The following is a 21791-nucleotide window of genomic DNA, read 5'->3' on the forward strand; positions in this document are numbered from 1 at the left end:
AGGGACCCCTGGCTCTTTTTACAGATAAGAAACAAGTCTGAGGTCACAGTGGTAAGGATCCGAGGTGAGATTTGAACTGCTGCCCTGATAGGAAAGAACTCAAGCAGCCTTTCTGCTTTGGGTCAGGAGTCAGACATGTTTTGATCATTCAGCCTGTTTGTAATTTCCATGGTTCTAGAAGCCATTTATGATCCTTGACCAAGCTGGAAAGAGCCCAGAGGCCATTGAATCCGTTCTCCCAATTTTCTTGATGATAAATGAAAGTTTTCTGACCCTGAGCTCAGCCAGATTGTGAATAATGGAGATGGGAGTTAAGGGGGGCTTGAGTTAGGGATCTGGCCAGCTTTCAATTCCCTAGAAGAAATGAAGGGTTCCAGGAAGTTTCCAGACTTTCTTAAGGTCACACAGGCAATAATAAGGGCAGGTTTTGAAGCAAGGTCTACAGTGTATTTTTAAAAAAAATTGTTTATCGAATCCAGGGGTAGGGAACCTGTGGCCGCTAGGCCACATATAACCCTTTAGGTCCTCAATTGCAGCCCTTTGACTGATTGAGAGCACTTGAGGACCTATAGGTCCACATGTGGCCTGGAGGCTGCAGGTTCCCCACCCCTGATAATCTTTCTTGAATTTGCTCTCTGCTGGGCATTGAGAATTGGTGGTCCCAGGAGGTTTCAGTCATCCTTGTCTGCTGGCAGCTTGCCTTTAACAGACAGAGCATGGTAAGGGATGTATGAGGATATATTAAAAGGCACAGTGTTCTGAATTAGAGGGCCTTTCTGACTGAGGAGATCAGGAAAGGCTTTGTGGAGGAGGGGGGTTACTTGAGTGAATCAGAGGGAGTGTGGCCCCAAGTTTTCGTTCTCCATGGGGTCTCAGGCTTGCCTGAAGGCCACATCATGCCCAAGGTAGTCCATTTCCTCCCTGGCTCTTTGCCTTCCTATCTATAAGATAAATCCATTGGATTAGGAGACTAGAAGGCTGTGCCCAGACCTCCTCCTAGAGGAAGGGACATAGGTCTAGCACTCGTGACTGTGGACAGGTGGGTTTCCAGATGGTGCTCCTGGAAGCCTAGGTGTACTGTGGGAAGAGAGAAATGCTATTCCCCATGGACAATCCCAGAAATTACAGGAATTACCTCCTTCAAGCTGAAAGGACCCTTCATAGTCACCTACATAACCTCTCACTTCATGTATAATTAATACATTTATTAAACACCTGCTGTGTATTGGACACTTTGCAGGGAACAAAAATGCAACTATCTCTGCATTCCAGGAGATAACATTGGAGGGGGAATGCATCGTGATTTGGGGTGGGTGGGTCACTAAGTCATTTATTAAACAGCTGCTCTATTTCTCAGGCTACCAAGAAAGGGCAAAACCATATATCCCTGCCCTCAGAGAGTTCCCATTTTAACAGGAAAAGAATGTGTAAGTAATTGGGTACATGCTAGATGTATTGGTGATTAAGATGGTTGATTAAAAGGATTAGATGGCCATGGCTGAGGCAGTACCTTGAACTGAGCCTTAAATGGCTTCTGAGAAGGGGAAGTAAGGAAGGGGTCCTTTCTAGTTCTGGGAAACAGCCCCCACATGGGGGCATTAGGATGAGGAAAGTGAAACCCAGAAAGATTACTCCCATACTCTGCTTACTACTATGGCGTGGACAAAATTATACCATAATAGTAAGTGATGGAGACAGGATTTGAAACCAAGCCCCTCTGACCCTACATCCAATGCTCTTTTATGGTTCTATCTGAGTTTAGGTGTTCAAGACCTCTGGCCTCTGACCTGGCCCACCCACCCCTGACCTGGCCCTTTTCCCTAAGGCCACCCAAATATTGTGGGAAAGCCCCAGCTCAAGCCTGGACTATTTAAAGCAAACTGTCATTAATTCTGCTAATAAATCACCAGGCCGGAAACAAAAGTTTTGCAAGATTAACATCTACAATCAATGGGGAATTACGGTATGGGCTTTCACAGCCCAGACTGTGGGCTCAGGCAGACCGAAATTTATGACTAAAAAAATCTGCTTATAAAAGAGTGTGTTGACTTGAAGCCTTTATAGATCATTCCTCTTACTGTTGGATGTGCAGCTCAAGAAGGTTCGCCCAGGAGCTTTGCTGCCACCAGGCCCAGGAGTCATCCCACGAGTGGGGAAGAGGCAGGACCACCTTCCTGCAGGCCTTGTTCTTTTCAGGAGACTTTTCCCATCTGGCTCATGAAGCAGATAGGACGGTTCTCAGTTTTACAGATGAGGAAAACTGAGCCTCAGGGGGAAAGTGATTTGTTTGAGTCACACTTGACTTAAAAATGGTAAGGCATCTTAGTGACATTATCTCATTTTAGTCTAGTAACAGCCCTAAGGAACTGGTATTGCAAGTGTTTTTATGCCCATTTTACACATGGGAAAACCATGGCTCAGAAACAATTTACTTAACTTTCCCTTGTTTTATAGATAGTTGTGTTTGCCCTTCGTTCTCATGACATCAAAGAGATGGTGATGTGACTTGCAGTGAACTTTGATTTGAGGGAGGGATGGCTGGGCAAGGTCACCAGCCTCACTTTCTCTTCCAGAGCCAGCTAGGTCTAGTGGCCAAGTGTGATTACCCAGGAGGCAGTGGGAGAGCCTGGCCCTTGTAGGCCAAGGTCTTTTCTGGGTCTCACTTTGAGTGAGATGATGCCCATTCAGTGAATAGGCCTCTTTAAGAAGTTACTCAAGGGATGGCCCCTTTAATACAGTTTTAAAAAATCTCAAACTGGCAAGGGAAGACCCTCAGAAGACCCTCCTGGGCAAAAGAGAAACAGTCATTATTTAGTATTTGCATTGACTCTGCGCTAGGAGGGCAGGAGGGACCTGTTGTGCAGTCTGTGAGCTCCAGAGTGAGATTTGCACCCAGATCTTAACCTCAGGGGCCAGTAGCCTTTCCGTATACCGTACTACCTGCTGCAGACATGAAGCTGATATTGGGCACTCTGGTATGTGTGTGATCTATTTCAGCTTGATTTATCCCATTCTTCTAACCTTTAAAACATTTTCGGCTCCTGTCATCTGGCATATTAGTTATTTCTTCTTTGTGACAGCTGAAGAAAATTAAGTCTTACTATAATTTTGTAATAACTGTGGTAAATACAGTAGGGCCTGTGGTTTCAGAATATAGGAGGAGGGAGATATACATACAGCAATTGCTGTGAGAGAACCTGGGTTCAAATTCAGCTCTCACTTGACAATTCAGTGAATTTAGAGGTGTGTGTAGTCTGAGGAGGGAGAGCTTTGAAGAAGGTAGATGTGGTAGCTGCCTTCAAATATCTGAAGGGACTAGAATTTGAAAGAGGGATTAGGCTTTTTCTGCTTGGCCCCAGGAGGCAGAATTGAGAAGCAGTAAGTGGGTAGAAGTAGCAGAGAGGCAGATAATAATGAGAGCAGCCTGAAAGCAGATTGGAATGCCTTGAACAGCAGTGGCTTCTCCAAAACCTGAATGAACAGTAGTGGTTCCTGCCTTGCTGGGGGTGAGAGGCAGAGGCTTCAACCAGAGCCTGGAGATAGCTTCTGGAGGTAGGTAAATGAGTGGCTGCTGGAAATTATGTGACTGAGTGCCTGTGGCTTTTCAGGGCTTCCCATTTCTTAATTGTTCTATGCAGAAGCCCCGTTGCCCCAGGGAGGGATGCTGTTCAGGTGTTAGCTGGGGATTGGCTAGGGTTAGAGGCTCCGCAGTAGTGATCGGCACTGTGTTGTCAGGGCTGTGGCCCAAGTTTAATGAAGCCCCTTAATGGAAGGTGGACTGATGAGTCTCAGGATGTGAGCCTGGAACAGACATGCTGCTGGCTTGAGGATAGAGCATAAGGACGGAGCCCTGTGCTTAATGATTATTGACTTTGACTTGGATTCTCTCTGACTCTGAGAACACATAGGATTATATGTGTACATAAGAATGAATGTATCTGTATATATCTCGATCTGTCTGTATGAGAAGGAGCATGTGTGCAGGAAGGGACCGAAGGGTCTTCTCCCCTCTTCATTTTACATATGAGGCCCAGAAGGGGTATGAGGCAGCATAGAAATGACAGACCCAAGATTGGAACCTAGCTGTTGTGACTTAGAAGTCATTGCGGTATTCACTATACCACACCCCTCTCTTCTGTGCTGGCCAGAGGATGAAGGTCTTTGGGCTTTGGATCTGGGGTAGGGAGGTGCACAGAGGGCTCTGAGGCCCATAAACCCATCCCCTTACTGTGTGAGGTTCCAGGGATCACACAGAGGAAGGTATGAACATCACAGAACAATACCTGAGTGTCCATCAGTTACCTCAGGCATCATGGAGCCAGGCCTGGGAGAGGGCTCATGCTTACTCGTGCCCATGGGATAGGGTCTAGGGACACTGGGCTCAAGGTGGGGTCACCCTGTCCACGGGACTGACTGTGGTGCTTGGGCAGAGCTCAGAGTCTGCTTATTGCAAGGCCCTTTGGCTCTTAGAGTTCTAGGAGCTGGAAGAGGGCCCGATAGTTGCCATGGATCTGCTTTCAACAGAGGCCCTGGGAGACCCAGCCAAGCCTTTGAGTTGGTTATTACAGGGAGGGATCCAGGCAGTCCCTGCCTTTCCATGAGCAAGTATTTTTCTTGACCAAACTTTGGTGAAGAAGTCCAAGATTAGGAGTTAGGATCCTTTTGGACCCCCCAGCTTGGGGCCAAAGGACCTGGGCCTTAATTTTTGAGTCTCCTCTTGACCCAGAGCACATATCTCTGATCACAGAACCTGCCTCTAGGGAGGCTCATGCCCAGCAGTCCCAGAGGCTGGGTCACTAGACAGATTTTAGCTCAGCTCTTAACAGGAATCCAGGGGTTGGCGCCCCACCCCCATTTCAGGGGAAACGAAAGTGACAGACACCAAGGTCCCCAGCCCTTTCTAAAGGGAAACTCATCCCCTATCTGCTTTATTTTATTACCCACGAGGGTATGGATTACTCAGCTAGCAATGGCCCAGGGCCTATCAAGATTCCCCAGTCAAAGCAGAAACACCTACTTCCATCCCCTGCCCCCATCCGACTGGGAAGTGATCCTGATGAGTGACAGCTCATTTACTTAGAGCCACAAGCCTTCTGGCTTGTCAGAACTGTGTGTAAAGTAAGAGTTAGTGGCCTCTTTCAATAATTAAAGACCCTGGGAGAGACAGCTGGGCCGTGTGGAAAGAGGCTGATTTTGGAAGATTTGGGTCTAAATCCTGCCTCTGACAGTATGCTGATGGGGTGAATCTGAATAAATCAGCCCTGGATAGACAACTCTCTCTCTGGCTTATTAGTTGCAAAACCTCTTGTTGATCTGCATTGGTCAAGGGGATTTCCTCACTAGGAGTCCGTCCTTTATGAAATGAACTGAATAACTCCCCCCCCCCCTCCTTCCAAGGGGAAAACACAAAGAGACCCACTTAGGATCAAACACTCAGGGACTAGACCAGGGCTCCCCAACCTCTTTTGGTTCCCTTGGCTTTCAGTAAGACGTCTTGTACCCCATCCCACTCCCACCCTCTTTAATATATAAGGAAAAAATTCTAGCATCTTCCCTGCATATACCCCGGAATTTAATCACACAGTTAGGAAAGTACGTGCTAGCACTTTCCATACATATGTACTAATAAATTGATTTTTCATAAAGTCGTCTTTATTGGGCACATCGTGCCCTATCTGTATCATGAAGTTGGCAAAGGTGCAGCAGATGGGTGAGTGCGGCCCAACCCTCCATCCTTCTTTCTTGTCCACCACCCATCTTTTTCTTAGCTGAGCTTTTTTGGAAATAGTTTTTTGCATGTGGTAATCAGCCTGCACTTGGTTTCTTCTTTTAGATTTGATTGAGAATGGTGCTGAGAATCCTGATTCCCAGAGAGCTGTTGTTAGAGACAGAATTAAAGCCTTCAGAGCTGGCTGAGTGAGCCTGGGATGGGTTTCTCTGAGGCTACACCAAAAATCTTGTAGCCTCATTGATTGGAAATCAATTCTGAGTCTGGTTCTGTTGGCTCATCTTTGACTGCTAAGCTGCTGATGACTTTTTTTTTTCCTAGCTCGGTATGAAGCGGGCTTCCCAGCCAGACCTCCTTCCCTGGGTTTGGGTCAGTAGGAATAATTTCTTCAGCTCTCCTGATAATGCTCGAATACTCCTGTCCCTTCTCTCTCCAATCCACCAATGTTTTTCAGTAACACTAAGCCACTTTCGGGGATATTTAAACAATAACTGAGTTATTTACCAAATTCCCAGCTGAGCTTTTTATTGTCCATAGAAATTGCTGCTCTAGACTTTTTCCAAAGGGAAATTAGGCATATCAAGTCCAACTCTGACCCCTTTTGTTGTCTCCACCAAGAGATTGTGAGCTCCCTGAGGGCAGGGACCAGCTTTTGCCTCTTTTTGTAACCTCGGTGCTTAGCTTAGTGCCTGGCATATAGTAAGTGTTTAATAAATGTTTTTCCACTGACTGATTGGCAGAACTTTCCTAAGGTGAGAGAATTCATAAGGAGCAGAGCCAGGTTCCAAATCCAGCCCCTCTGGCTGGCTCCAAATCCAATAATCAGTCATTCACCAAGGCACTGTGCTGGAGGCTAGGGATGAAAATACAGAAGTGAAGCAGGCCCTGCCCTCAAGGAGCTTCCACTGCTGCCTTTTCAGTTGCCTCCTGTAGCCCCAGCAGTGCTTTCCTCATAACAGATCCTTCTCTGAGCGTGGTAGGTTAGGTAGGTATTATTCCCATTCCACAGACAAAGCAGTTGAGGCCTGGAGAGTTCAGTCCTAGTAAGTAGCAGGAGCGGCACTGAGCCTGGACCAATGGATTGGAATGAGGGCTGGGAGGTGCCTTGTCATGAGGCTGTGTCATTGGCCCCCGGGGGCTCATTAGCTCAGGCTGTCAGTCCCAGTGCTGAGCCCACCCAGCCCGGGTGGCAGTGACCACACAGTCAACAAGCCTGTCACCAACAGGCTCCCCAGGAATGGCCCAGCATTTGGATCTGGGGTCTGGCAGAGGGCTGGAGCAGCTGAGCAGGATGGCACCCAGTCCGAGTCGTCTGCCCTGTTGTCTGGCCCAGGGGTAGCCCAATGGTGTTGGGGCGGGTAGGGCAAGTGCTGCCGTCTACTTGACCAGGGAGGGAGCATCCTCTGGGAACCCGGAAGGGGGACAGGGATGCAGGCTGCTGCCTGAGATCAACAACTCCCAGGGGCCGCCATTAAACATGGTGTGGACTTGATTGGCCAGTGGGTGGAGGTTTTTTTTTAAGGGGATCACATGCATGCCCCCTGAAGCTCTGCCAGCTAGGCCTCAGTGGTTTGCAAAAGGAGAAAGCTCCCCTGTTCCTGGCTCCAGCAGAGAGGGGTGTGGGGGTTTGGCGGAGGGAGGGCATTCTCTCCTTGTACCAACTGGAGCTGTCAGTAGGAGAAGAGCTCCCTCCCTTCAGGGCCAGCACTAGACCCTCTTATGACCAGGCCTCAGGCTTAGCCCACAGGGAGGCACCTGCACTCACTGGACCATGGATTTAGAGCTAGGAAAGACCTCGGGGCCATGGGTCCACTACACCCCTCCTTATTTTACAGATGAGGAAACCGAGGTTCAAAATTTCTTACACGCAGTTTGATCTCAAATCTGTTGGTTCCAAGTTCAGTACCCTTCCTACTATGCCAGGCTGGTTCTTGGAGTTTCCTTCAGGGTGGGGAGGGAAAGGGGGAAGTCAAAAAGGGAAGAAGCATTAATGTAGCACTTCCTATAAGGGCCAGACAATGTGCTGAGCACTATTTTTTCTTTAAGCAAATGTTATCTCATCTAATCTTCACAATAACCCTGCCATGTAGGTGCTATTATCATCACCCCCATTTTTCAGTTTGGGAAACTGAGGCAACAGGCATTAAGTGACTTGCCCAGGGTCACATAGCTAGTATCTGAAACCAGATTTGAACTTAGGCCTCTGAGACTCTAGGCCCTGTACTCTGTCCTATAACCACCTCGATGCCTAACTTGAATGAATGAATGAATGGCTGTACTGGGTCACTCAACACTTGGTAACTAAAGCACTTAGCCCTCCTGGTCCCCCATATGGGAGAGAATTCCATTAATCTTTCCTTCAGTGTCTCCTGCCCAAATGGAGACGGACCTCTAGCGTTATTAGGGATGTCTCGTTTGAAATTGCTAACACTTGGTTATCAAATAGGGGAGGATTAGCTGATCACTAGCCCTCAGTGGACTCATCCACTCACTTTCCTTTCTGGTGCTAACACCTTACTCTGGGAACAAAGTAGCTGAGTAGTTTTTGTTCAGTTAGGTTTATCAAGCTGAGCCTGCAGGGCATAGTAGAGAGGGCACTAAATTTGGAGTCTGGGACCTAGGTTCAGATCCCCTGCAGAATTTCAGCTTTGTGCCTTTGGGTGAATCGCTCTCAGTCTGTTTCCTCATCGATAATGTGATAGGGTTGGACCCCCTTCCACCACAGAGGCCTTCCCTGTCTTCACAAGTATTTAAAGGGCTCTCTGTCCCTTGGAAGAGGTGTTAGCCTTGATTTATCTGGCCCCAAGGGCAGAACCAGGAGCCTGGAGGAGAAGGTCATTGGAGTGTTGGAATGAGGGAAAGCTCCAAGTTATAGTGGGGTGGATGGACTGCCTTGTTTGCGCCTGCCCGAAGGTGGGCTTCTCTCTGAGGTCTAGGTTGGACCTGAGGACCGCTGAGTTCTAAGTTCTTTGATTTTGTGATTCTGAGGAGGGGCCGAGCCTGGGTGTGTGGGTGTGTCATTAAGGCAATTGACTGACTTTTACTTAGCTCACCTACTCTGTCAGGCTTCTCCCTAGTCTCTAAATGGGAACATTTTCTGTTTTTCTGTGTTGATCCCCTTCCCCAAGTACCCCCAGGCCTCTGACTTACACAGTACCAGGGCCACAGTGAGAGCTGAATCGGTGTTTTCCTGCTCTGGGTCTGTCTGTCTGTCTGTCTGTCTCTTTGCCTGAACTCATTTATCTGTTCCTCTTACTATATCCATAGAGCTTTCTGCATGCATCTGTCTGTTGGTCTCTATGCTGTGTGGACCTGGACTGGCCACTGCATTTGTTTTTCCACTTATTTTCTTGATCATTTCTGCATCTGGTATTCTCCTTCCCTTCCCCTCTCTCCCCCACTCCCTCGACTGACCCAGAGCAGGACAACACCTCTCCCTCTCTCCCTTTCTCTCTCTCCTCTCCCCTCTCTCTCCCTTTCTCTCTCTCCTCTCCCCTCTCTCTCCCTCTCTTCCCCTCCCTCCCCCTCTCTCCCTTTCTCTCTTCCTCTCTTTCTCCCCCTCCCTTTCTCTCTTTCTCCTCTCTCTCTTTCTCTCTCCTCCTCCCCCCCTCTCTTCTCCCCCTTCTCCCTTCATTTTATCCTGATCATGACTGATCTAAGCTGGACTACTTCTGATCACTCCTCCTCTTTTGGGAGAGGCTTAGGGAACTCTCAGGTGAGGAAAGTCTCTCTGCCAGTGTAGGTGACCCCCTTCTCTGCTCTTTATAACCATAGGGAGCTGCCTACAGCTGTTCACTTGCCTGGGGTCATACAGCCAGTATATGTCAGAGGCTAGGCCTGAATCCTGAGGTCAGCTTTCTATGCATTTGGTCTCACTACCTCTCTACAACATGTGTATTTAGACATTGGTGCAGAATAATATACTGGCTGATTTCCAGCAGGGGTGTGTGTGTGGGGGGAAGAATCCAAATAGGCTTCCTGTAGGAGGGGGTCCTGGAGCTGAGCTTTCAGGGAAGCTGGGGAGGGTAGGAGGCCGAGGCGAGGGGGAACGCCCCAGTCACCAGCGGTGAGGGCCTGTGCCTCGGGGACAGCCAGGAGGCCTCATCGTACTTCCCCAGGACACGGGGCTCACTACCTGCTTGGGGAATTGAATCTCCGTGATTTTCATGAGGTTAAGAACAGATGATGTTGGTGATAATGGTGATGATGATAGGAGCTCACATTCCTGTAGCTATTCAGGGTTTACAAATCACTCTTACAAATGTTAGCTCATTTGATCCCCACAACCAATCTGAAAGGTCTGTGCTCTTGCTGTTCCCATTTTAGAGGTGAGTAAACTGAGGCAGGCAGGTAAAATGACTTTGCCAGGGTCACACAGATAGTCCGTAGTTATCTAGCTTGAACTTTGGTCTTCCTGTCTCCAGGTCCACCACTGTGTCCATCTCCCCACCTGGCTGGCTTTCTAAAGGTGCCCTCCACTCAGCCCAGGAAAAGGGAGGAGTGAGGCTGATCATGGATACATGGGGAGCCTGCGGCTCCTTTTTGCACCTGGGCAGGGTTTTGCCAAGGGCACACTAAAAATCCTCCTGGTCTCCCCTTCTGGAATCCTCACATTTGAGTGTTTTTGTAGGAAGGATGAATAGAAAAAACTGCATTTCCAGGGTCACCTCCCTGGAGGCCAGATGCATCTCCTGCTGGGGTCTAGGGAAGGGACTGAGCTTGGGAGTACCAAGGACTCAGTGACAGAAAGGACCAGCTGATGTTTGGGGCATTGGGAAGTGGGACCCCAGAGTGCTCGGGAAGGGTGCAGGGTGGGAGTGAGTGACCAGAGATGGTATGGATTTAGAAACTGGACACAGACATGGGCCCAGAGAGATCCCTTCTCTCCTCCACATCCACATGGGGCCCAGGTCTCCTTCATCTCAGTAAGTGACCTCAGCCCTGGGAAGGGGCGGGGCCCCAGGGGCTGAGCTGCCCATTGGATCCAGCCCTCCTTTGTTCATTGATTTTCTGGTTTGCTGTTCGCCCAGCTGTGACTCTGGGCCAGCTGTAGATGCTCCTGACTGAGAGCCAAGAAGGGAGGGCAGGAAGGGGAGCCAAACATGGCAGTGCCTGCCCAGGGAATCTGGGGATGATGATGGTGATGAAGACCGTGTCCCCTCTTGCACCCCAGGGGAGGAGGGGTGAGACTGGGTGCTCAGGCCCAGCAGGAGGATCAGTCTCTAAGAATTCTCCATTCTGTGTTTCATGAGATGGGGGGTGAGGGAGGAAGGTAACAAGCATGTCTATGTAGCGCCTACTATGCATCAGCACTGGGCTGAGCCATTTTCAGATGGGATCTCCTGTGATCGTGGGATCGTGGATGGGAACAGTCCTGCCCTTCTGGGGGTGCTGCCCAGAATCAGTGGCACTTTTCCATCTTAAGTGCCCACTGTGTGCTGGGGACCTGGGGACACAAAGACCACACAGCCCCTGGCTTCAGGGAGCCTCCCTTCTGTGGTAGCTGGGGATGTAAGAGCGTATACATACATAATACTTTAGCACACACTCACATAAATAGGATCAATCGAGGAGGATTTATTAAGCACCTGCTGTATGCCAGGCTCCGTGCAAGGCATCCCTGCCATCATGGATAGAATCGGTAGCAGCCTTGGAGGTATGGAGTCTAGGCCTTCATTTTACTGTAGGTGGGGAGATTAAGGCTGCATTCCTGTGGTCCCTGTGATCCCTTTATTCTTGTCTGATGTGTGAGGAGTTAGCCTTCAGCCAGGAGCATCCAGTGGAAGTGCCCATTCTCAGACAGCCACCGCAGCACTGAGACTTTGGGGACACCTCCTCTTAATGTGGTTTTGTGTCTTCAGACCTGGTTTTGTGCGTCTTTCATCATTACGGCCGTGTTTGGACATGAGACCCGGTCTTCATTGCGGGGTCTTTCATGTGATGGTCTGCTCTGCTGATTCTCTTCTTGGTGAATGATTCCTGTTGGCCATAACCTTGCACCTGTCTTTGATACCTCCCCTGTTGGGGCGAAGCTGCCTGAGGGCAGGGCTGGCCTCCGGAATAGAGGCTTGACAGATGCTTGTTGGGTAATTGCTGTAGAGCTGGAGAACCCAGGCTCCTCATTTTATACGTGTGGAATCGTGTCTAGCTCAGAGGTGAAGTCATTGGCCTGAGATCACACAGCCAGTCAGTAGCAGAAGCTGGACTGGAACTCGGGTCCTCGGAGCTGTATGGCCAGTGTTTGGGCTCTTTCTCATGTTTTGTGAGGCAGCATCGGTCTGGTCAGATCCCCACCCAGACAGATTCCTGGAGCAGTGAGTCACTTAGGCACTGTTTACCTCAGTTTCCTAATCTATAAAATAGGGTTAATGATCCTTGGGGCATGGGGGTAGGAAGAAGAAGGGAATGAATACTTAAGGGCCTGCTATGCTCCCCGTGCTTTAGAGGATGTCGTTTGATCACCATGACAACCTTGTGAAGCAGGTGCTATTATCCCTATTTTACAGTGGGGAAACTGAGGCAGACAGAGGTTAAGTGAGTTGTTCAGGCCTGAGGCTGGATTCCAGACTCTGCCTGTGCGCCATTACACAGAATATAAAGACCAAACACAATGGTGCTATCCAAGGCCTTTGCTAACCTTACAATCCTGTCTGAACAGGACAAGGGTCAAAGCAGGGCCTCGAATCCCAGGCCAGCGCTCTGTTCTTGACCCACTTTGTCCTCCAGTTCCTATGTGGCTGTCAGTTAATATTTGGGGAGAAGTGAGAGCCTCGAGTTACACTGAAGGGATTTTGGGGGTGCAGCAGACTGTCGTCCCACTCACCCCCTCTGCCTTCTCTCCTTCCCTGCAGAAGGACATGGCCCTGAAGCCCCAGGAACGGAAAGAAAAGTGGGAGCGACCAGCCAGCAAGAAGGCCCGAGAATCTGAAAACTGTCCCTCAGCTGAGCCCAGTGAGAACGGCCACGGCCCCCGGGACCCAGGGAACTCGGAACGGGAGGCTGAGCGGGGCAAGGAACGAGTGAAGAAGAAGATCCCCTTCCAGCTCTCCACTCAGGTAGGCCGCGTCCTCCCTCTGGTGCGGGGGCTGGGAGAGAATGGGGGCTCCCCATCAAGGGGAGAATGGGAAGAAGTCACGGCTGTAACAGCCTGGTGGGGGCAGGCCCAATGTGTCATTGAGACCTGGGCATCCAGAAGCTGGGAGAGCTCCCTACGAACCCCAGGATGTGGGGGCAAGGCCTAGGAGAAGAGGGGGGATGCAGGCACCTGCAGAGCCCAGACAGGAAGGTGAAGGATCCGCCAGCCCCCTGGCAGTGGCGGGGGAGGTGTAGTCAGTAGGCGTTTAATAAATGTCCATCAGACTGTAATGTATTATATTGGGATCCATGAATCCTGACCCCATTTCCTCCTAATGATCCCGTGAGATGAGCCAGAGACGGTCTGTGGAGAAGCAGTGACCTGTTCTGTCTCTGCAGTTTATCACCCGTGAAAACACTTGTGTCTCATCTCTTTCTGCCTGGATGGGCTCTGAGGCTCAGGGAGCTTGGCGGGTCCCTGGGCACCCCCTCCCTCTGTCCCCAGGGGCCTAGTGCCAGCCCAGCTGCGGGGTCTTGGGGATTATGTTACAGCTTCTGAGGCCCTTGGAGTCGGGATTCCTGGTCACCTCCGGGCCAGCCACCTTGGGTCAGGAACGTTGTGGACATATTAGCACATGGCCCTCCTGATTGGAAAGGAGGCATCAGGGTCCCATCTTAGTGCTTAGAGACTCATAGATCTGAAACCAGAGACCGCCTAGCCAACACAGCTGGGGAAACTGAGGCCTGGTGAGGTTCTAGGATCATAGATAGAAGCTAGGAGAGGCCTCAGAGTCCATCTAGTCTGACCCTTCAGTTTACAGGTGAGGAAACTGACTCCCAAGGAAGTGAGTTGCCCAAGGTCATGCAGTAAACATGAGGGAGGGGTAGGTTTGAATCCAGGTGTATACTGCAAAGGTTCCCCTCATCCATTCGAGCTTCTGAAAGGGCAATCAGAGGAGGATAAACCTCCCTGATTTCTGTAGAGCAGTGGATTAGACAGCCCCTGGGGAGAGGGATGCCCCAGGGGCAGCACTGCCTTGCCATTCTGGGGCCAGTCAGCATTGGGCTCACTTTCTGTGCTCATACACAGGCTGGCAGGACTCTGGCTGCTGTGCCTGCTGCCCCAGGGGGTCCCTTTCCTGCTCAGTCGTTAATTCTGCTCCTAGCTGCCCCAGGGGGTCCCTGTTCCTGCTCAGTCGTTAATTCTGCTCCTAGCCTTACCTGAAGGGCCAGCCTGCTGTTTGCTCAGCCCAGAATAAAATGACAAAGAATGGGGTGGTTCCTGCCTTGGAGAACCCTGGGGACCTGCACAGACTCCATACTGGTGCATGCAGTGTGTGACGTTGGAACAGGGCCGGGTGGTCAGGAGCCGGGCCCAGCTTGAGGCAGCCTGGGGGTCAGTGGAATCTCTCTTCTAACAAGGGATTTTGTATTTAATGATCAGCTTCCTTCTGCTTCCCGTGCCAAGTTCAAGTTCCTACGAGTGGACAGGGTGCTAGATTTTAATTCAAATTTGACCTGACTCTTATGCCTGGTGGCTGTGTGGTCTTGGGCAAGTCACTGAACTCTCTCTGCCTCAGTTTCCTCAACTACAGAATGGAGATGATAATAGCACTTACCTCCCCAGTTGTTGTGAGACTCAGACAAGTTTATGTTTGTAAAATGTGCTCAGCATCGTACCCAGCATGTAGCGGGTGTCAGTTCTCCTTCCCCTCCCCCTCCCTTCTGGCCAGACTAATGTCCTTGCTGTTTCCTCCCTAGACCCCAGCATCTCTTCTCTCTGTTCCTTTGCCTAGGCTGTGCCGCACGCCAGGAGTGCTCTCCCTTAGGATCTTAGGCTCCCTTCAGGGTGCTCTTCCAGCACCATCACCTCCCAGAAGCCCCTTGTGACTCTGTGTACGTCTGCAGGCTGCACACCACCTGAGGGCCGGCGGGATTTAATTTAGTACATCCTTGCATCTCCTACTCCTGGCACACAGTTTACTTTGTTCTTTTGGGACCAGACCAGTAATGGTTCCTTCATGCAGGGAGCTCCCAGTTAGGAGACTCCGCCATTTGGGGGTTGGTGGGACCTGGCCATTAGAGAGAGGCTGCATGACTTCCTGTGTGTGTCAGCGGCAGGACTCGATCTCATGTCTTACTGATGCAGAGGCAAACTCTGTCCCTCCACAAGGGGTGATTAAAGGAAACGCAGGAGACCAGAAGGAGGATCTTGGTTACCACAGTAAATATAGGTAAATGGTTCAGTAACAGGGCCTGAGTTCAAGTCCCTCTCAGATATTTCCTAGCCTCAGTTTCCTCATCTGTAAAATGGGAATAATAACAGCAACTACATAGCATCTTGTTGCAAGGATCGGATGAGCCCATGTTTGTAAACTGCTTCACAGACCTTAACGTTCTCCCTGAATGCTGTTACTGTTACACGGGCTGCGGGTAACTCAGGTGTAAGAGCAAAGTGCTTCTCCTTAGAGAAGCGGGAATCATTCTTGTGTTCAGTGCCCTTCCCCATCAGAATAACGGTCCAGCACTGAGATAGCCATCGCTGCTGTGACTGGTCATCCTGCTGCTGGCACTGCTCCTGCTTAGCAAGACTGCTGATCAGCAGTAGTGGTGCTAGGGTATTACTAGCAATGTTACTACAAGTACTGCTGGTGCTAACAGTAATGCTGATTTTTACCCAGTGCTGCTGCTTATCACTGCTCACAGTGCCGCCGCCACCACCATCTCCCCACGACCGCTGATCCTACCACTCCACAGTGAAGCCTCTCTGCCCGCTGGACTTGCCCAGAGGAGGTATTTGGTGTCGGTTGAATCAGTCATTTAATTGAATGAATGAATGCCAGTGCAGCTAGACCGGATGGACAGGAGTCTTTTCCACCTCTCAGTCCTGCTTTAGGAAGGACAGGCTGTAAGAACAGCAGCCATGCTGGCAGGGGCACTATGTCATAGGGAATTTGGTCACACCCACTGGTGATATTTAACCCAGAAAGAAAAGACTTAGGGTAGACATGGTATCTGTCTTTTTATTACTGAAAGACTTAGTTGTGGGGGCACAGTGGTGCAGGCTCCTTATCAAGTTTTCTGGGAAGCACCTGGAAGCATAAAGGTGGATCTCTTGTACCCCTCCTCCCCCAATCTGCCTTTCATCTTCCATTTTAGCATTTGGTCTAGCTCTTTCTCTTGGTTAGAGATGGCCCACTCCACCTTTGCAGGAGGGTCTAACCTAGGCAATAACCCCTTGCCCCTCACCCCCCAGGTCTGTCTTTTCTCCTTCTCTTCCCTTCTTCCAAGGTCTAGCCTGAGCAAAATCTCCTGCCTCGCACTGTCTCTCCTGAGCCCTTCGTCTCACCACTGAGGCTAGGTAACATCTCCTTCACACCATGGTCTAGCCTGAGCAAGGTCCCCAGAGGTCTAACCTGGGCAGCACATCTCCTCTCCACGTGTGTATGTAAAGAAGTCAGGTGAGCCCTAGAACTCATCCTGGGAGTCCAGGTTAGTTTCCTGCCGAACCTGTTCCTGCAGTTTCTCCCTCTTCTCTTCCAGAACCTCTGGCTCCCTGGACTGAAGCCTTGCCGAGGCAGGAATCCGGAGCCCTGGGTTTGCTCTCTTCTCCTTCCTCTCCTAAGGCATTTGGCCCCAGTTCAGTCCCAGGGATTAAGTATGATTTGGTAGTCTGAGTGCCTAGAATAATACCCAGGGGGAGAGGTTTCTGTTTTTCAAACCCTTGCCTGACTTTTCAAAGGCTGCACATAAGATCCCCCTTCATTTCTGTGGTGAGCAGAGTGGTCCCCCTCATCTCTTCCCCTTCCTGGGGGAGGTGGGGCAGGGCAGGCCTCCCCAAGGGCTTTATCTTTGGAAAGGTTATCCTCCCCTCCGAACCCAACCTGCCCTGCTAGGGGTATGCTCCCAGTGACCGTGGCCTCTAATAGTCAGCTTGGGAGAGCGTTTGGGGTTCTGGTCCTGAGTCCCAGCTTTCACACCAGTGCCAGTGGAAGTAAGGATCCTGGAGGGTGGGGTTGTGGGTTCAGCCTCTCTTCTCTCTCTCACCCCCCAGTCCCCCCACAGAGGGGCTGGGGGCAATTACTTTGTTTCCAGGCCAGACTCCAATGGTTTGACAGGTCCAGATGTTTGCCCAGAAATGAAGCTGCTTTTCTATTCAGTAATTCAGTCCCTCCCTCAATGACTGGGTCAGTGAGGAGTTTCTTTTGAGGGAAACAAAAGCGTCTTGTTTTCAGGTCTGCACTTTAAACCCCAGCTGGGGTTTGGGCTGCTTGGGGGGACAGAGGCCTGTGTGTGAATGGGAGACATGTGCCCTCCCACACTCAAGGAGCGTGTACATAGAAGATGCGTGTGCATCCCTGGCTTGGGACCAAGACAGGAGTGTGGGCATATCTGGGCTGGAGCAGGGATGGATGGGTTAGGCCAGAACCACGGTAGTCTGCTCAAGTTCCCGGTGGGAGAGTAGCCACCTAATCAGGAGAAAGGGGCATCCCAAGGGTCTGCAGTCAGAGGGCTGGGCTCACATCCCTCCTGGCACTTTCAAACTTGTGCCACCTTGGATGAGTTTTCAACCCCCCCCCCCCTTGGGGCTCCTGTAAAGGGAGAGGGGAAGAGACTAAATGATCCCTGAGGTTCTTTCTAGATCTCCATTTAAGATCCTGTGATCCAGTGAGTGCTAGATCTGAAAACTGAGGTGATAGAAGAGAAAGAGGACTGCGGCTGCCACCCCTGGGCTTGTAGGACCTGGGTTCAAATATGCCTTTGGACATTACCCTCACCTTTCTTCCCCTTTGATTCGTTGTCTGTAAAATGGGGGTGGATTGGACTGGCCAGCTTCTCAGACCTCATCCAGTCCCACGTCTCTGATATTCTGGCCCAGCATCCATGGCCTGATGCTCCTGTGTGGTGTAAAGTGGGTGCTGGCCAGAAATACAGCCTTTGTTCTCAAGATGCAGGCTCCATTCAGGCCCCGGGGGGCCTGGCTCTTGGCTCTGGGCCCCTGACACTTGCTTTCTCCTGGGCTTAACATGGGAGCAGCACAGGCCCAGGGTGCTAGTCAGGTCAGGCCATGGAAGCACGCAGAACGTCAGCTCTTTGTGTCCCAATGACCTTTGTTATCCATGTTGTAAAAATAACATTAAGAACAAGGTGAGGGTAGTGTCACTCCATCTGTGATTTCATTGGAATAAGGAACTCCCAGAAGAGGAAATTCCCTCTATCAGTGCTCATTGACACCTTCTCTGCAGTTTGGGGGCACTGTGATAAAACCCTGGTCATTCCGCCCTGGTCAGAGCTTGTATGTGCATAGGTCTCCAGCTCTGAGCTGGGGGCTAATGATGAGAGATCAGAACCGAAGTCACAGAATTACAGAATCTAGGAGTCAGCAGGGACCCCAGGGGCCATTTTGTTCAGCCCAGACATCTGAGGAATCCCTCCCACACACACACTTGAGTGTGTGCGCACATGCACCTATCTGCAAGACCAGCCCCTGCCTGCGCTCCATGGCTTCTCCAGCGTGGGGGGAAGTCGTGACCGCTCACCTTAGTGGGCACCCGAAGGCCCCATCCAGGTCAGCCCTGGCCTTTGTTCAGGGGCTGCATTCCCACCTTCATTCAGCAGATATTTATTGAACATGCCTGTTGTGGCCGCACCTGGGCCTGGGCCTGCTACTCCATGGCCCCTCCCTGATCTGGAGGCCCTCGTCCCCTGGCCTCTCCAGCTGCCAAAGGACAGGCCCCAGGCTCGCCCCACTCAGTCCCAACTCTGTAGATTCTTGGGGCTCCCTGCTGCTCATCCATTGTTGGGGAGTCATTTCAGTCCTCTCTGACTCTCCCTGCCCCCACCTGAGGGTTTCTTGGCAGAGATTCTGGAGGGGTTTGCCATTTCTTTCTCTGGCTCATTTTATAGATGAGGAAACTGAGCCAGACAGGACTAAGTGACTTGGACAGGGTCACACAGCGAGTGTCTGAGGCTGGATTTGAAGTTGTGTCCTCCTGACTCCAGAGTCAGTGCTCTATCCATTGTGCCACCTAGCTGCCCTGTGTCAAATGTAAAAGGCCCTCATTTGATATTGAAAGCCCTTTATGTCCTGTCCTGGCACCCTCCCTCCCTTTCCATTCTAAACATGCTGGCCCTCCATCTCCCTGTCACCTCCCCCCTCTAGGCCTTTGTATTGGCTGTGCCCCATCTTGTGCCCCATGTGGCTTCCCCTCACCTCCACCTGCTGGCTCCCCTGGGTTCTGTCAAGCAGCATCCCCTTCAGTAGGGAAGAGCTTCCTGGTCCTCTCCAGCTTCCAGTCTTCCCTTCTCAGGCCAACTTCAGGCTGCTTCCTCTTCCATTAAAATGCAAACTCTTTGAAAGCAGATCTTTGTATCTCCAGCACTTAGGATAGCACGAACATGTAGCATGGGATTAATCAAGATTGATTGATTGTTTGGCTGAAACACAATGGATCTAGAGATAGGGAGGGCTTGAGTTCAGATGTGACCTCCCACAGCTTTAGCTGTGTGACCTTGGACAAGTCCTTTGATCTGGCTGCCTCAGTCTGCCCAACTGCAGAATAGGGGTTATAATAGATCTGCCTTCCCAGTGTTGTTGTGAGAACTGAACGAGATAGTATTTGCAAGGTACTTATTAACACAGTGTTTGGCACATAGGAAGCACTTTAGAAATGCTTGGTTCCCCCTCCCTTAAAGTCTTGCCCCCAGCTTCTAGTAGGGGGCTGAGACATAAACAGCTGCTAATAGCTCCTGCCCTCAGTTGCAGAGTTTCCTGGAGAAGGATTTATCTGAGTTGGGCTTTAAGTGAATTTTAAATGGGTGGAGGGAGGAGAAAGGAGAATCTTACAGGCCTCAGGGGGTGAGGGCAGCTAGGTGGCTGCCATGGTGCACAGAGCGCTGGGTTTGGAATTAGGAAGACTAATCTTCATGAGTTCAAATATGGCCTCAGACACTTACTAGCTGTGTGACCCTGGGTGAGTCACTGAATCCTGTGTGTCTTGGTTTCCTTATCTATAAAATGAGCTGGAGAAGGAAATGGCAAACCAGTCCAGTATCTCTGCCAAGAAAATAGGGTCACAAAGAGTCAGACATGACTGACCAGCATGGGCCTAAGGGACATTGTGAGGAAAAGCATCAGGGCATTGTCCATTTTGGAAGAAAAAAGAAAAAGCACCTGAGATTTACTCAGTCACAAGTAGGGAGCTAGGATGAATTTTTGAGTGGAGAAATAGCAGGCCCAGATCACTGGGTCTGACAGATGAGACCAGGAGGGTTGGAAGCTTGGAAAGAGATGAGCCTAGGCATGAAGGCTGCAGAGGAGGCTGTGACACTATCCTTCGGGGACTGTAATTAGGACCTAAGGCCACAGCAGCGGGACCAGAGAGGGGATTAAGAGAGAGCCACAGTCAGCAAGAGGGCAGAGGACTCCCTTCTTGTGCCCGGCTGCAGGACCCGGGTAGGAGACTCACTGGAGAACATCTGGCTTGGGTGATCTGTTTCTCTGCGGTTTTCTTCTCCTCCTTTTTAAGCTCCCTTTTAAAATGAGGCGTGGTTCCCAGAGGTTTGGGAGACGTCCAGATCCTAGCATTAGTGAAGTCAGGGGGAGGAGCACATTAGGGAGAACGATCTGAAACTCAATTTTGGCAACATAGGGACCTAGGTCTAGACCTTGGCACTGCCCCTGGAACACAGGAGGCACTGAATGTTGTGCTGATAGATTGATTAACTGATTGATTGATTTAGAACAAGGAGGGACCTCAGACCCATCTAGTCCATTTCCTTCATTTAACAAATGAGGAAACAGGGTCCTAGTGAGGTCAGGCAGGTCACCAAGATAGTAAGGGGCAGACCTGGACTTGAACCCTTGACTCCAAACCCAGCACTCTGCCATCGGCCCATAGATTTAGAGCCGGAAGAGACTTCAGAGACCGTCCAGTCCAACACTCTCATTTGGCAGATGAGAAACTGAGCCTCACAGAAATTATAGCCACTTTCCCAATGTCCCTGTAGATAGGGCAGGATTTGCACGCAGGTCCTCTGATTTCAATCCAGCAGCCTTTCCGCTGTATCCATTGGTCCCTTTGCTGCCTCTAGTGCTTAGGATTGGGAAGAAAAGGGAGGAGCTAGCAAAGGAGACTGGTTAGATAAAAGTAGGAGGACCAGGGTTGGGCAGTGTCTGAAACTTGGGGAGGACCCAGGGGGCAGGCAGTGCAGTAGAAAAGGGTGGGCTTCTGCATCAGAAGCTACAGAGAAGTCAAGGAAGAGGAGAACTGGGTCAAGGGCCCTGAACTGCGTGACTCAAAGGTCACTGGCAAACTTGAGAGGGAGCAGCTTTATTCACGTGGTGGGTGAGGAAATCAGGGTTGCAGGTTTGTTAGAATAAAGAATGGGATGCTTGGGAAGTGTTGTCTGCCTTAGAGCCCGCAGCAGTGCTCCAGTTAGGGCCTGAACCAGACCAGAACGTGACTGGGGAATGTTTGCAACGGAAATTCAGCAGGACGAAGATGATGCTAGTGTGTGGTCTTCTCACTCCGCAGCTTCGACGTCCAGTTTATGCGAGTTTGGTATCAATAGTCAGGACACACTTTTAGCAAAGACAGAGAGGGTGGGACGCTGCAGCTAACACGGGGGGAGGAAGGCTGGGAAGCTTTGTTCCTTTGGGGGATACCCAGGAAGCCAGGGCGCTAAGGGTGGCGTCTGAACCAGGGTCCTGGAGGGAGGCGGGAGAAAATACGAGTGAGTGCAGTGCAAAGAACCCAGTCCCGTGACCGTGGGCAGATGCCCCAGCCTCGCTGCCAGGGGGCCGTCCTGGGGAGGGGACCACCCCGCGGGGCGCCCACTGTGCACCCCGCCGGCTCCGGGGCAGGGAGCCCAGGACCCCGTGGGTGGGAGGCCACCGACCCCGGACCTGGCCCCTGGCTGTGCATGCGTGAGAGAGGCGTGCCTGGGGGTCGTGGCCCAGAGCTCTGCCCTCCCCCCTGCTGTGCCT

The 21791-nt window shown here is 50.9% G+C and overlaps 1 protein-coding gene across 1 annotated transcript in view; it reads left to right on the top strand.

Annotated features, from left to right (window-relative positions):
* FBRSL1 (fibrosin like 1) overlaps window positions 1–21791 on the top strand; it is a 310180-nt gene that overhangs the window by 75789 nt on the left and 212600 nt on the right. Inside the window, 1 exon segment of the mRNA XM_069089249.1 lies at window positions 12580–12783. Within this exon segment, the coding sequence (XP_068945350.1) occupies window positions 12580–12783 (204 nt within the window).

This window comes from Petaurus breviceps, unplaced genomic scaffold (genome assembly GCF_028583685.1).
Source record: "Petaurus breviceps papuanus isolate PSGF00001 unplaced genomic scaffold, PetGlider_PUasm1.0 103, whole genome shotgun sequence".
NCBI lineage: Eukaryota > Metazoa > Chordata > Mammalia > Diprotodontia > Petauridae > Petaurus > Petaurus breviceps.